The sequence below is a fragment of the Gobio gobio genome (assembly GCF_949357685.1).
Source record: "Gobio gobio genome assembly, chromosome: 7".
In the NCBI taxonomy this organism is placed as follows: domain Eukaryota; kingdom Metazoa; phylum Chordata; class Actinopteri; order Cypriniformes; family Gobionidae; genus Gobio; species Gobio gobio.
Window position 1 is genome coordinate 35,412,649 of NC_137103.1, and position 14,732 is coordinate 35,427,380.

Here is a 14,732-nt window from a genome sequence, read left to right on the forward strand (position 1 = left end):
CTGTGAGACTTCAGTGACAGCGCCCACTGTTGTGATAGGCTGACATCTTTGCATTTGAAATGAGTATTAGATTATGTGGCGGAGGGGGCGTGGTTTAGCGAGGTCTGCATGCAAGCACTACCAGAGAGAGACGGACTGCATGTGGACCAGAGAGACGGAGAGTTGGAGAAAGATTGCTGAGAAAGTTTTATTGTACCGAGTTGTTGAGAGTTTATTTTGTTTGTATCGGAGAGTTCTGAATAAACACGAGTCCCAGTCACACCGACCACACCGAAGTTTTTTATTTAACCATTACAGCTGTCGAGATGAACGAATCGTGAAAGTGTTGATTATATCATTATATTTTAGATATTTTCCCATCACATGAATGGCTATAGGGATGAGCATTGAGTACACAGACAGTCTGTTGATCGTGTGAATGCAGTGATCTCGTCATTGAAGCGCGTTTTCTCTCACAAAATGCTTTCACCACAACTAAAACCATGAACCATGAACCCAAGATGGCGGCGCGAGTAGTTCGCGAGGCTCCGGGTCTCTCCAGATTCTGCAATTTTGCGGTATTTTTCCTGCTCATCTCGGGTCTGTTCGTTCAGAATAGTTGTGCCTTAACATCGTACACCCGTGGTGAGATTTTGGATATTGGTTTGCGAATTTCCGACAGTTTTATGGACAATCTTCGACTCCTTCCTGAGATCGCTAGAACACCCGAGGCTATGCACTCTGCCCGGCCGGGCGGAAGTGCTCGCAGGCGGCGCCGAGATCGTAAACAAAGGCGGGGAAGACGCGGTGGTCTGAGAGCTAAGCTAAGGCTAAAGCTAAGGCTTACCCCACATCGGCTCTCTTTACCCAGTATTTTCCTTGCCAATGTACGGTCGCTAGTGAACAAAATGGAGGAGATTCGACTCAGCATCACACACAGCAAGAAACTTTTGAACTGTAACGTCCTAATCTTCACGGAAACCTGGCTAAACGGCGGAATACCGGACACCGCTATTGAGCTAGCGGGATGCCACACGCTCCGGGCGGATAGAACATTAGATGGCTCCGGTAAGACCAGAGGTGGTGGATTGTGCATTTACATTAACAAAGCCTGGTGCACAAACTCTGTTATTGTTGGGAGTCATTGTTCAGCTAACCTGGAGTTTCTCATGGTTAAATGTAGACCGTTTTATCTGCCGCGAGAGTTCACTTCCACCATTATAACTGCAGCCTATATTCCCCCGGATGCTGATGCCAAGCTTGCTATGAAAGAACTTCATGCAGCCATCAGTAAACAACAGACTGATCACCCGGAAGCTGCTTTTATTGTTGCAGGTGACTTTAATCATTCAAACTTAAAGTCAGTGCTACCCAAGTTTCACCAGCATGTTTCCTGCCACACCAGAGGAAACAAAACCTTAGACCACGTGTACACAAACATGGCGGGAGCTTACGTTGCGACACCCCTCCCCCACCTGGGACAGTCAGACCACATCTCTTTGTTCCTCATCCCCAAATATTCACCCCTCATCAACCGTGTGAAGCCATCAGTGAAGACCATCAAGGTGTGGCCTGCGGGGGTTGATTCCACACTCCAGGAAAGGTTTCTACACACAGACTGGAGTATGTTTGCTTCTCAAGCCACCAGTGGCGCTCACACGGACATTGACTCCTACACCTCCTCTGTATTGGATCATATCAATACCACCATTGACAGTGTTACAACCCAGAAACAGATCACCACATACCCAAATCAGAAGCCATGGATGAACAGGGAAGTGCGACTCCTGCTGAAGTCACGCAATACTGCCTTCAGATCAGGAGATGCACAAGCCTACAGCGCATCCAGAGCAAACCTGAAGAGGGGCATCAAAAAGGCCAAGCACTGCTACAAGCTAAAGATAGAGGGTCACTTTTCCAACTCTGACCCTCGACGCATGTGGCAGGGCATCCAGGCCATCAGTGACTACAAACCCACCCACTCCACCCCCGCAGCCACTGATGTCAACTTCCTGAACGAGCTAAATCACTTTTACGCTCGTTTTGAAAGAGACAACAGAGAAACTGCCACCAAGCTCAAACCCTCAGCTGACCCACCAATCACACTCTCCTCCACAGATGTCTGCAAGTCACTGAGCCGGATCAGCGCGCACAAGGCTGCTGGACCAGACAACATCCCTGGTCGTGTTCTCAGGGCATGTGCGGAGCAGCTCGCTGAGGTTTTTACAGACATTTTCAACCTGTCTCTTGCCCAAGCAGCTGTACCTTCATGCTTTAAACACACGTCCATTGTGCCAGTGCCAAAACACTCTAACCCGAGGTGCCCTAATGACTACCGCCCTGTAGCACTCACACCCATCGTCATGAAGTGCTTTGAGCGGCTGGTCCTGGAACACCTAAAAGACTCTCTACCATCCACATTGGACTCACACCAGTTTGCCTACCGCAGCAATAGGAGCACAGAGGATGCCGTTTCCATGGCACTGCACTCTGTGCTCACTCACCTGGACAATAAGAACACTTACGCACGCATGCTGTTTGTTGACTTCAGCTCAGCATTCAACACTGTCATCCCAACCAAGTTAATAGCCAAACTTGGAGACCTGGGCATCAATACCTCAATGTGCAACTGGATTTTGGACTTCCTAACTGACAGACCCCAGAATGTTCGTTCAGGATCCACCTGCTCCACATCCATCACACTCAACACTGGTGTACCACAGGGCTGTGTGCTAAGTCCGTTTCTCTACTCCCTCTTCACCGCCGACTGCAAGCCTGTGTATGGATCTAATTCTATCGTCAAGTTTGCGGACGACACAACGGTGATTGGTCTCATCAGCAACAACGATGAGACTGCCTATAGGGAGGAGATCCAGCACCTGGCCACATGGTGCGCTGATAATAACCTGCTCCTCAACACCACCAAAACGAAGGAGCTCATCGTGGACTTCAGGAAGGAGTCAAGAGGCACACACGACACCATCCACATCAATGGAATGGCTGTTGAACGTGTCTCCAGTTTCAAGTTCCTGGGGATCCACATCTCGGCGGACATGTCGTGGACGACCAACACCTCCAGCCTGGTCAAGAAGGCTCACCAGCGCCTCTTCTTCCTGAGGACACTGAGGAAGAATCAGCTCTCCTCGGCTATCCTGGTGAACTTCTATCGCTGCGCAATAGAAAGCATCCTGACCAACTGTGTGGCAGTGTGGTATGGGAGCTGCTCTGTTGCGGAGCGCAAGGCACTGCAGCGGGTGGTGAAAACTGCCCAGCGCATCACAGGGACTCCACTGCCTGCCATCGAACACATCCAGAGGAAACGCTGCCTGCATCGAGCTCGCAGCATCCTCAAGGACTCCTCGCACCCAGCCCACAGACTGTTTTCTCTCCTGCCCTCCGGCAGGCGTTTCAGGATCCACCGGACCAGGACCAGCAGACTTAAGAACAGTTTTTTCCCCAGAGCTGTCTCCTTACTGAACTCAAACCCCCGCTGATCCACTCCCCTCATATACTGATAACTCTCCTACCTCACATCCACCTTCACTTTGTTATTTGCACTACCGACTCTTTATTACAGTAACAACTGTTTACTTATTCATTTTGCACTACCACACCGTAACTGGATTATGCTCATTTGCACTGCCGACTGTTATTTACAGTACCTACTGTTTACATTTGTATTTTGCACCGTACTTCTAACTGTAATATGCAATCACTTCCACTGCACTTTTACACTTTTTTTCGGATAGCTTCTGTCCATAATTTATTGCACTACCTTAATCCACTGCCATATTCCTCATTTTAGCCTAACATATCATTGTATACCTCTATCTGTAAAATTCTGTAAAATTCTGTTTATAGTAATAGCCATCTGTATATTATATTATATTCATAGTACATATCCACCTGTAAATTATGTTTATAGTATTAACCATCTGTATATTATTCACTGTACATATTCACCTGTAAATTCTGTTTATAGTAATAACCATCTCTCTATTTATAGACATATTTATATATACTCAGTACATATCCATGTCCTGCACTTATGCAAACGTTGTATATCCTGCACTTGCTGCTATTGCACTTCTGGTTAGACCTAAACTGCATTTCGTTGCCTTGTACTTGTACTTGTGTAATGACAATAAAGTTGAATCTAATCTAATCTAATCTAAAAGCAAACACGTTATCGATATGAATACAGTAAGAGCTTCGCTGTGCAGCATAACAGCGTCATTCATTATAACGGCAGTTTGGTCAAATGTGCACAAGTCTGTGTGAACTTGAATAATTAGCTATACATCAGAAATCACTGATCACAGGTCAGGCATTAATGAACACTGTTACTCACTGTTTGTGGCGGTGCTGTTGAATCCATATCGTAAAAGTCTGTTTTGTAAAGCCTGCGCTGACATTGCGACTAAAATAAACTGAATCCATTTTCTCCAAATTCTCTGGGCGGGGAAAGCAGAGGAAGGGGAGGTAACCTTTCCCCATATGACGGCATACAGGGAAGATTCCAGATTGGTTCATCTGAGCTCTCATTTTCAAAGGCAGAGCAAGACACCCAGAACTTGGTTTACACCTATCGAAATTTATATTCACTTGGGAACCATATACAGGCTAGGGGAACTCATATTAATGTTCAAAAACTTCAAAAAATGAAAAGTTCATGCCATGGGATCTTTAAGGTGTAAGGGAAAGGTCAACATACAGAATTTTTTTTTTTATATGTACAATCTAAAATATGTAGGCCTACTGTATGTATACAATAGGTACATTGTATCAAATGATTAATTTAAATGTTAGTACATAGTAGTTAAAGACACCTAATATTAAGTGGGACCAAGGCATGTAATCTATGTGACTCCTACCTCCTTTTTTGTAGAAGACCAGTTCTGTCTTGAACTCCCGCCTTTCGTCCAGTGCGCCCTGGATCTGTGTCATCATTCTATCACTGGTCTCCGGCCCATACAGAAAATGACACGCACAGCTCTTCTGCATCAGTTCCGCCCGGGCATATCCAGTGAGTTCACAGAAGCCATCAGAACAGTACACGATGGGATAGAGAGACTGGACCTGTGCGTTCCCCAGCACAAAGTTACTGTCTGTGAGGGAAAAACACCAAAGAGAAAGAGATAAAAGCCTGCTCATAAGAAATTCAACAAAGTTCTTTGAGTTTCAACACCCAAACTATTAATATGCAGTGATAGAAAAATAACAGAATACCAGAAATCCCTTGTGCTAGCGATATCTTCCCCAGCTCTGTTATCGCACTCACCCCAGACTGACTGGGGGCCTGAACAATTCGCACATCTTCTCAACAATGCTTTAAAGGCACCTTTAAACATTTTCCACAAGCCTACTGGGAATCCGATTTGTCTGCCGTCATCAGACAGTGCAAGGCCTCCTTATCCTGCACCCCTCTTGCTCCACACAGGAGTAGTTCACATGTTCATCTACGAGTAGATACAGTATATCTTGACTTCAATGGAGGGATTTAACCTCGATATTCGCCTTTAGCTCCCCTCAGACTATTTGATAGATGCCTGAATGAAAGTGATTGGAGTGGGGTAAGCAGCCATTTATATATATTTTTATATATAATAGTGCCTTAATAGTCCCATAGTGCATCCTGGTGCCATGTGTTCCCCAGGTAAACGATGCACACGTACCCGCCCATCCACGTGATGTAAAAGAAAGCGTGATTCATCAGACCAGGCCACCTTCTTTCATTGCTCCGTGGTCCAGTACTGATACTCATGCGCCCACATTCACACGGGGCTTCGGCGTCAACGCTTGACGGAGGGCGTGGCTGAAGCTTGGTGCCTGACGCGACCGTCATAGTGACAACAGCTAATCACATTACTTGCCGCTTGGACCACACAACACAAAAAAGCGCCTTTTTTGACAGCTAGTCTGTGAGACTATTTTGTGTATGAAAACTGATCACTTTAATATTTGATTCCTCATTTGGCTGGGGGATAGCTCTATTTGAACCACACATGATATGATATGCTGCCTGTCATTCAATGATAAACAGAGTACACGGACGGAATACAAGCATGATACATTCCAGATTCTCCAACCGTCTCTGCCACCTCCTTCCAGGCCTGGTCTCTCCAGTTTGTGTCCCGGTATGTAAATAATGATTGGTAGTCCATTTTAGATCGTTCTTTACTCTTCATTCACTCTTCATTCACCGGTGTTTTAAACGAACGCGATTGGCTAGCGTCTGCTCTAGGATATTTGCATAGGGTGATCTGATTTGATGACGCCTGCGTTGGCGCTTGAAAAGTTGAGAAATCTTCAACTTTTGCCGCTTGCAACGCGAGTGAAGCGCCGCGACGGAACCCACAATTCAGTTCGGCAACGCATGACGTCACCCATTCAAAGTAAACGAGAAGCGTTGACGCCGACGCCCCGTGTGAATGCGGCGTAAGTTAGCCCTTTCGGCGATGGACAGGGGTCAGGCACCCTGACTGGTCTGCGGCTATGCAGCCCCATACACAACAAACTGCGATGCACTGTGTATTCTGTTTGATCTGACCACATGGGCCAGCCTTTGCTCCCCACGTGCATCAATGAGATCTCTAGCCATCACAATTTGGCCCTTGTCAAACTCGCTCAAATCCTTACGCTTGCAAATTTTTTCTGCTTCTAACACATGCTTCTGCTTCAACTTTGAGGACAAAATGTTAACTTGCTGCCTACTATATCCCACCCACTTACAGGTGTCGTGATGAAGAGATAATCAGTGTTACTCACAATTTTCTCAGAACTAACCTCACTTTTAAACCAGAAAGTGTCCAAATACTTTTCTTAATTTTCTTCACACTTTTTTCTCCAAAAGTGTTTTTTCCTTAGAAAGTCCGTGTTTGCTATCTTTAAAATAAGTGATATGTGGTAGGGCTGTGCAATTAATCGAATTTCGATTTCGATTTTGCCTCCCAACGATCACCAAAATAGTACAATCGAGAAAAAACGATTATTTTGCCATGTTCAGTTTTGCAAGAACACTCTTATTTTGTTTTGCGTTCTGAATGAAACGCGCACGCGCACATCCGCACCTCCCGAAGCCACAATCTCTCTCAGTTCGTGAGTCTCGTGTGCATATCATCCGCTGGAATGTAAAAACTCGGCGCGAGTAAAGATGGCAGAAGGAGGGCAGTTACAGCAGCGTTTGGTGAGCAAAAAAGGCAAAACCAACTCCGTTGTCTGGGAACAGTTTGGCTTCGAGGAATCAGACTACGAGCAGAAACATGCTACGTGCAAGATTTGCTAACGTTACATGGTAGTGGCTGCAACGCAAGGGAACATCACGAATTTGTTTAACCACTTGAAAATTAAACACAGAGTGATCTATGACAATCTAATATAGAAACAAAAACTGACGAGAGCAGGGATGCCGTGTAATTAAACGTCCTTTTTTTCCTTCATATTTTTCAAATTAATTCTCTCTTTGTAAACTTTGTTCAATGCATGCGAGTTCTGCCATTTCGCCGTCTTCACCCGGGTTTAGTGCCAGAAGACGCGAATGAGAAGACGCGCGCGCTGTGAGAAAATGTGCGTCTCACACGTCTCACAGCGCGCAAATATTGAGTTCTCTTTCAAGTCTTGCTCTTGAACGGACAAACTCACACAAAACGTATGTCAACATGTCCATCTTGATGAGTATCCTAGCAGACATAGTCTGTATATGCCTTAAGTGAACTTTATACAGTCGAGAAAGACGACGCATATCCGAGCTTTAGGTCTTAAAGGGGCAGTATCATTAGGTCTTTAAGAGGCAGTAGCCTTTACTGCCATCTGTTTAATGTCAAACAACAAAAGACAAGGACATCACTCACCGCTCTTGATTGAATAGCTTTTGTAAGTTTAATAGAATTAATCTTTAATTTATGCACTTAAATATGCAATGTCATTTTACATTTGATACATTTCTGTACCTGAAAACTAATGTTAGACATACCTGAAAAGCAAATCTAGCCGAACCATATTGTTGATCTTATTTATTTGTGGTTATCATTTTTACGTGAATACTTTTATACTTTGATTTGAATATATGTTATATTATTTATTTTAATAGTTCAAAAAGTACAACAAATGTTACAATTTCAATTGAATTGTTGAAAGGTGTATTTTTAATAAATGCAACACATTCCCAAAGTCATGTGAAATAATCGTGTTACATAATCGTGATTTCAATATTGACCAAAATAATCGTGATTATGATTTTTTCCATAATCGAGCAGCCCTAATATGTGGTTTGATTTTTCTTATTAAATTCATAAATTTTTAGAATATTTTTGGGAGCCACGGTGTTGTTTTTGTTATTTAAAAGCATATTTGCATTTGTTTGTATGTATTCAGATTTACTGAACTACTTTGCAAACATTGGATGAAATTCCATTTGTCATCCTTCTTTATTTTAGATTTACAGGCTGCAGTGTTCATAATGAAATTCATTTCGCAATTTACTTCTTAAACAGCAGAAAAAGGCGAGCAGAACCAAAATAACATGATTCATATCTGAACGTGTGAATGATGAAACGAGAACAAGCACTGAAACTAAAGCCCAGTATTTTTCCACACACTTCCCTTATAAACCCAGTGCAATCACAAACATGCATTTATTTTAAACTGCACGTATTCTGAAGCATGGCTTTTTATCATCAAAAAAGAGAAAAGAAAGATAAAAAAAATTTATTGATTATGCATGATAAAAAGAATGGAATGTGCGGCCTTAATTTATCAGCAGTCATTAAATCATCCCTTAGAGCTAAGAAGTCATAATCATATTCTCTCCAATCGAATATTTATTGCTTCCCGCAAAGGTGCAAATATTGATCCACGGGCTGGTGGGCGCCCCTCTCCCTTTATGCGCTTAATATTTCACAGGGTTGCAAACGAAAGCAGATTTATCCATGACTGCGGTATTTAAAATGGAGCAGTAAGCTGCGGGTTCATTTTCGAGATATAATAAAGTGAATGAAATGGGAATGAGAAAAACTACCAATCACATCTTCAAGACAACAGCACAAAGAAGTCAGCAGGACAGCTTTCGAGAAAGACAGCCAGGATGTGAAGAAAGAGTGGAGAGGGCAAGAAAAGCGATGTATTATAATATTACTACACGGCACCGTCTACTCGATTCTGATTGGTCAATTGTGTCATCCAGCAGTCTGATATTTCATCAGATATTACAGCGCGTATCAGTCGACTCTACCAGGTAACTAAAACTGCCGCTATTGTCTCCAGCACTCTTGCGTCTCACTGAGTGAAAATAACATTTATGGATTTTAAGACTGTTACAAATGATAAAAATAATTTATTTTTTTTATGCTTATTTGGTAGGTAGCCATATAATAAGCAGGATTATGTACATCGACTACCGATTCAAATGAAGGTGGAAATCTTTCAGGCTGATATCTCAGATGTTCAGTCGATAATCTGCAGTTAAAATACTGTTCTATCATTTATGAATAACTACACAGGAATAAATTAATAACGTAATGTAAACATTCCAGTAACTACTATAAACAAACACGAAACGCTGATCCAAAACAAGGTTTGGATTGTAATTTCCGGTAATACTTTACTTAAAGCCTTTATATATAATGCATTATAAAAGATATTTATTAATGTACTTTGTGATGTATTATACACCGAACAGGCATAACATTATGATTGACAGTTGAAGTGAATAACACTGATCATCTCTTCATCACGACACCTGTTAGTGGGTGGGATATATCAGGCAGCAAGGGAACATTTTGTCCTCAAAGTTGATGTGTTAGAAGCAGGAAAAATGGGCAAGTGTAAGGATTTGAGCGAGTTTGACAAGGGCCAAATTGTGATAGCTAGACGACTGGGTCAGAGCATCTCCAAAACTGCAGCTCTTGTGGGGTGTTACCGGTCTGCAGTGGTCAGTATCTATCAAATGTGCTCCAAGGAAGGAACAGTGGTGAACCGGTGACAGGGTCATGAGCGGCCAAGGCTCATTGATGCATGCGGGGTGCGAAGGCTGGCCCGTGTGGGCCGATCAAACAGACGAGCTACTGTAGCTCAGATTGCTCAAAAAGTTCATGCTGGTTCTGATAGAAAGGTGTCAGAATACACAGTGCATTGCAGTTTGTTGAGTATGGGGCTGCATAGCCGCAGAGCAGTCAGGGTGCCCATGCTGACCCCTGTCCACTGCTGAAAGCGGCAACAGTGTGCATGTGAGCATCAGAACTGGACCACGGAGCAATGGAAGAAGGTGGTCTGGTCTGATGAATAATGTTTTATATAGTGTGCGTCGCTTACCTGGGGAACACATGGCACCAGGATGCACTAAGGGAAGAAGATAAGCCAGCGGCGGCAGTGTGATGTTTTGGGCAATGTTCTGCTGGGAAACCTTGGGTCCTGCCATCTATGTGGATGTTACTTTGACACGTATCACCTACCTAAGCATTGTTCCATGTACACCCTTTCATGTAAACAGTATTCCCTGGTGGCTGTGGCCTCTTTCAGCAGGCTAATGCGCCCTGCCACAAAGCTTCCAAATTCCCCAGATCTCAATCCAATCGAGCATCCGAGTCTGATCCATGGAGGCCTCACCTTACAACTTACAGGACTTAAAGGATCTTCTGCTAACATCTTGGTGCCAGATACCACAGCACACCTTCAGGGGTCTAGTGGAGTCCATGCCTCGACGGGTCAGGGCTGTTTTGGCAGCAAAAGGGGGGCCAACACGATATTAGGTCATAATGTTATGCCTGATCGGTTTATCTTCGGTGTAAAAATAAGTGCAACCAAAGTAAAAATGAATTATAATATTCAGATTCCTTGTTACATCTGAAATGGGTTTGTTTGTCGTGTTAGTGCACTATACTTTCTAAAGGTGCATTATAACTGTGGTTACAATTATTCATGAGATCATACAATGCATTATGTGCATTAAAGGCCATATACTTTTACAATGCATTATACATAAAGGCTTTAAGTAAAGAGTTACTTTAAGTCCTTCTTATGGATTTGGTAACACTCGAGTCATTACTTATGGGTTACCACGATCTTCACTTTAGAATACTGTTCCAAATAATTAGTAGTTCCTTCTGAAGTATTTGGTAATATGTTACTGTCATTACTGATGGGTTGCCATGATCTTCACTTTAAAGTTAATTATACATGATGTATTATTCACATCTAACACTACTGTATAGTTCTTAGTAGTCCTCTGGAAGGTATGAAAAAAGTAGTTACTGATTGGCTAATAGAGAACTAGCGCATTCAACTGAGTGCTATTACTTACTAATTCATTAATCAGAGTTCCTTGTTAATAGTAGTTTCTAGAATATTGTGGTACTCATTTGACCCTGTGTAGCTATTCATTAATGAGGGAACAGTATTATAAAGTGTTACTGTGTTTGTGATATGTTGTGTAGTACATTAGTAGTGCCATGTTTGCATTGTTGAATTCACATATATTGCATTTCTCATGTTTTCTCTGCTAAAGCCCTGTTTTACCTGGCTGTAACTTCCTGTTTATCCTCATTACTCTGTAATGAATGAAGCAAATCCCACTAACAAACGCTTCCGTATGAGTTTTATTAGCTGTACTTGCTGTTGCTGTGATGAAACATTACCAATGTAGAATAAAAGCTGAGGGTGATTAATGCAGGACCCCAGAGACGGACAAAACACTCTCACCTAAAGTGGTTTGCAAATTTCTATGCGGGAATAGAGAGATCTATGACACAACAGATGGGAAAATAAACACTAGAAATCTTGTTTACTAGACAATCTGAAGATGTTGTTTACTTTCATTGTCAAATTTCAGATTTGATTTTCGCCAAGAGATGATGTCACCATGGAACTTGACTAAACTGCACTAATCCACTACTCTCTCTCTCTCTCTCTCTCTCTCTCTCTCTCTCTCTCTCTCTCTCTCTCTCTCTCTCTCTCTCTCAAGTAATGGAAAAGAGGCTGGACTTAATGTTTTGACAATACTTTTTTCTAACCCAGTTCACTATGTCTGTCTTTTTTCTCTTTCTTTTTATTGAGATAACGCTGCACCACTAATCTGAACTATGAATTGCACATAACTTTTCCAATTATCTAACGCTTCAAACACTGCACACTCATGGTTGTAAAGCACTAATGTTTGTTTTTTATGACAAGATATATTGCCAAAGTTTATTGTGTAATGAGTTTGTTTTACAAATTAAAAAATATTATGGTCGTATAATGTATGATAGTTCACTTGTTTTTATTGTTTAATCAGCTTAAAGTGCCTCATGCAAAAAAAAAAAAGGGGGGGGGGTCACGTGAGATTTCTTAAGTCATTTGTTTCTTCTAGGCAGAAATAAAGGAAGACATTTTTTGATTCACTTGTTATGATAGTCCACAATCAGTACAGTTTATACATTTATTTAGTAAAATATTGTGTAAGCCTATTGTCCAACATATGTTTAGCTCAGTTAGATATGTAAAACAAATATACATTATAAAATATAAAAATATACTTAACACTTCTACAGTTGTAAGCAGACCCAAGGTTCAAAATGCTAATATTTTTCTATCCGCTAACTTCATAAGCACAATTTTGTTTCTCAGCACACACACATTACTCTTACAGGCACGAAGTTGCACCCTTAACACTCAGCTTTATGCTGTAGGAAGGAACAAAATAAAGTGTAAAAGAAACATTGCAGTTATTCCCTTAGACAACAGAATACAAGTAAAGCTGAAAATGTAACATGCTAGTTGTTCATTACAGAAGAATTAGCATAACAGCTAGTAGATACTGCTGTTTGCTCTCTATGGTTTCACATTGACTGCTTTTTAATGACTTCTTTATCTCTGCTAGCTTGCCTGTGGCTTTTCTCCCTCATAGATTTGATTAATTTTACAAAATACATTGAATTCCCCCTCAATTTTAGATGAAAAGCTTAACTTTGTCAACATGACTCAACAGCTAACCCACTGCTAAGAGCAACTGATGGTTTGCTCTTTGCACTTGGCCTGGGGGCTATGCTTCGACATCAAGTAACTTTTCCAAAAACGTTATTTCAGGTAATGACAAGATCATATACATTTTCAATGATGAATAGCCAACTAGACTGGGGAGTCCCAGACCCTAACATGATGAAAGCTGCATTAATCTGTATGACAGGTCGCAAAAACAGCAAGCAAAATTGGTACTGAACTGCTTCTTCATGAGATGTGTTTATTTACTTTTATGCATTTGACATACACTTTTATCTAAAGTGACTAAAGTGCATACGGTTTACATTTAGCCAATATGTGTGTTATGTGTGTACATATCCTTCAGAAATATGCCCCTTGGCATCAGGGGTTATGGCAAAAAAAAAAAAAAGATTTTCAGGCTTTGACATTATTCTTTAACCGACACTATTTAATTACTCAAGATCAATAGTGTTTTAAGGAAATAAGACGTTTTAAAACAGCTTTTGTTTTAAGTAAAATCACCACTAAATACACTGAAAATGTAATCTCTTACTGACATCGTATCTGCACTTTGTTTTGTATGATGATAGAATTCGAGAGGGTGCGAAATTCTTGATTAACACTTGAACATTTATTTAACTGACATTAAGCTGGTGTGAAGCTTGAATTTATGATCTGATGGGAGGACTGATGGAGGAAGTCTTTGAAAACAAATGATTCTCTGATACTGTGATGATTTTACACTAGGCTTGATCAAGTCATCATGTATTCTAAGGTAAGACTATTCAAGTATACTTATGAACACCATGTACCAAATCCTACTTTTAAAACCCCTTTTACTATGTCAAACTGAAAAAACTGTAACATTATGGACTATTTTGTTATTCTTGGTGACTTGGGCTTGGGGGGGTGCTCAGCCCCCCTTATGATGATGGGGCCGGAACTGCTCAAAATAATGTAATGCTTGAGCAGATTTCATTTTCTAATGCAACGAATGAGAATTAATTAGTAATTAAGATATAAAGCAATTTACATTTTGCATTAGTTGAACTGCAATGGCTGAAGAATAAAGTTTGAGTACATAAGTGTTTCTGGACACTAAATGAACTTGGAGTAGATGAGCAAGAAGAGATCTCAGATCTTTGAAATTTCTTTGTGAAAACAGGCTCTGCGCTAAGCAGACATCTTGCTACAGGGCAAAATAACCACAGGGACCTTGATGAATAAAATAACGAGACTTCCAATAGCGACATCCCATAAATACTTAACTATTTCAGAGTGTGGAGCGTCTTGTGTTGTGAATCAGGCACAGAGAACAAGGTCATGGTAGCTCCAGTTCTCCAGTTCAGATCGGAACTGAATTTAACCAACTTTCCACTACCCAAGTGCTATTTCACGAGTTTGTGTGCCCATATAATCTTAGTGAAAGTGGTAAACAGATTTGCTGTCTGATATAGAGGGGCTCGGAGAGGATATTCTACCCTAGCTCCGATTGCCCCCCTATAACAGGCAAAATTGTATATATGTATATAAAAAGGAGGAGCAGGGGAACTATCAACGGGAAGAACTAACAACGGGAAGAGGTAAGCTGTTGATTTTATACCTTGGTATTAATTGGAAGATTAATTGGAAGATTAAACTTTTTCACACGTAAATCAGGATTCACAGATAACTTTCATACTATAATTTTAAATGTATGGGTCTGTATGAAAGGTGTTTATTGTGTTTGAACTGGTTTTGAGGATTGGCAGTGCTGGAGAATCTTACTGAAGATGAGAGCGCATCTTTAGAGAGTGCCA

At 41.5% G+C, this 14,732-nt stretch overlaps 1 protein-coding gene across 1 annotated transcript in view; it reads right to left on the reverse strand.

The window, feature by feature from the left end:
• Positions 1–14,732, reverse strand: part of kcnh3 (potassium voltage-gated channel, subfamily H (eag-related), member 3) — a gene marked incomplete at its 3' end in the record, with an annotated part of 131,821 nt that overhangs the window by 45,411 nt on the left and 71,678 nt on the right. Inside the window, exon 2 of the mRNA XM_079821500.1 lies at positions 4,854–5,087. Within this exon, the coding sequence (XP_079677626.1) occupies positions 4,854–5,087 (234 nt within the window). The remainder of the gene's footprint in view (positions 1–4,853; positions 5,088–14,732) is intronic.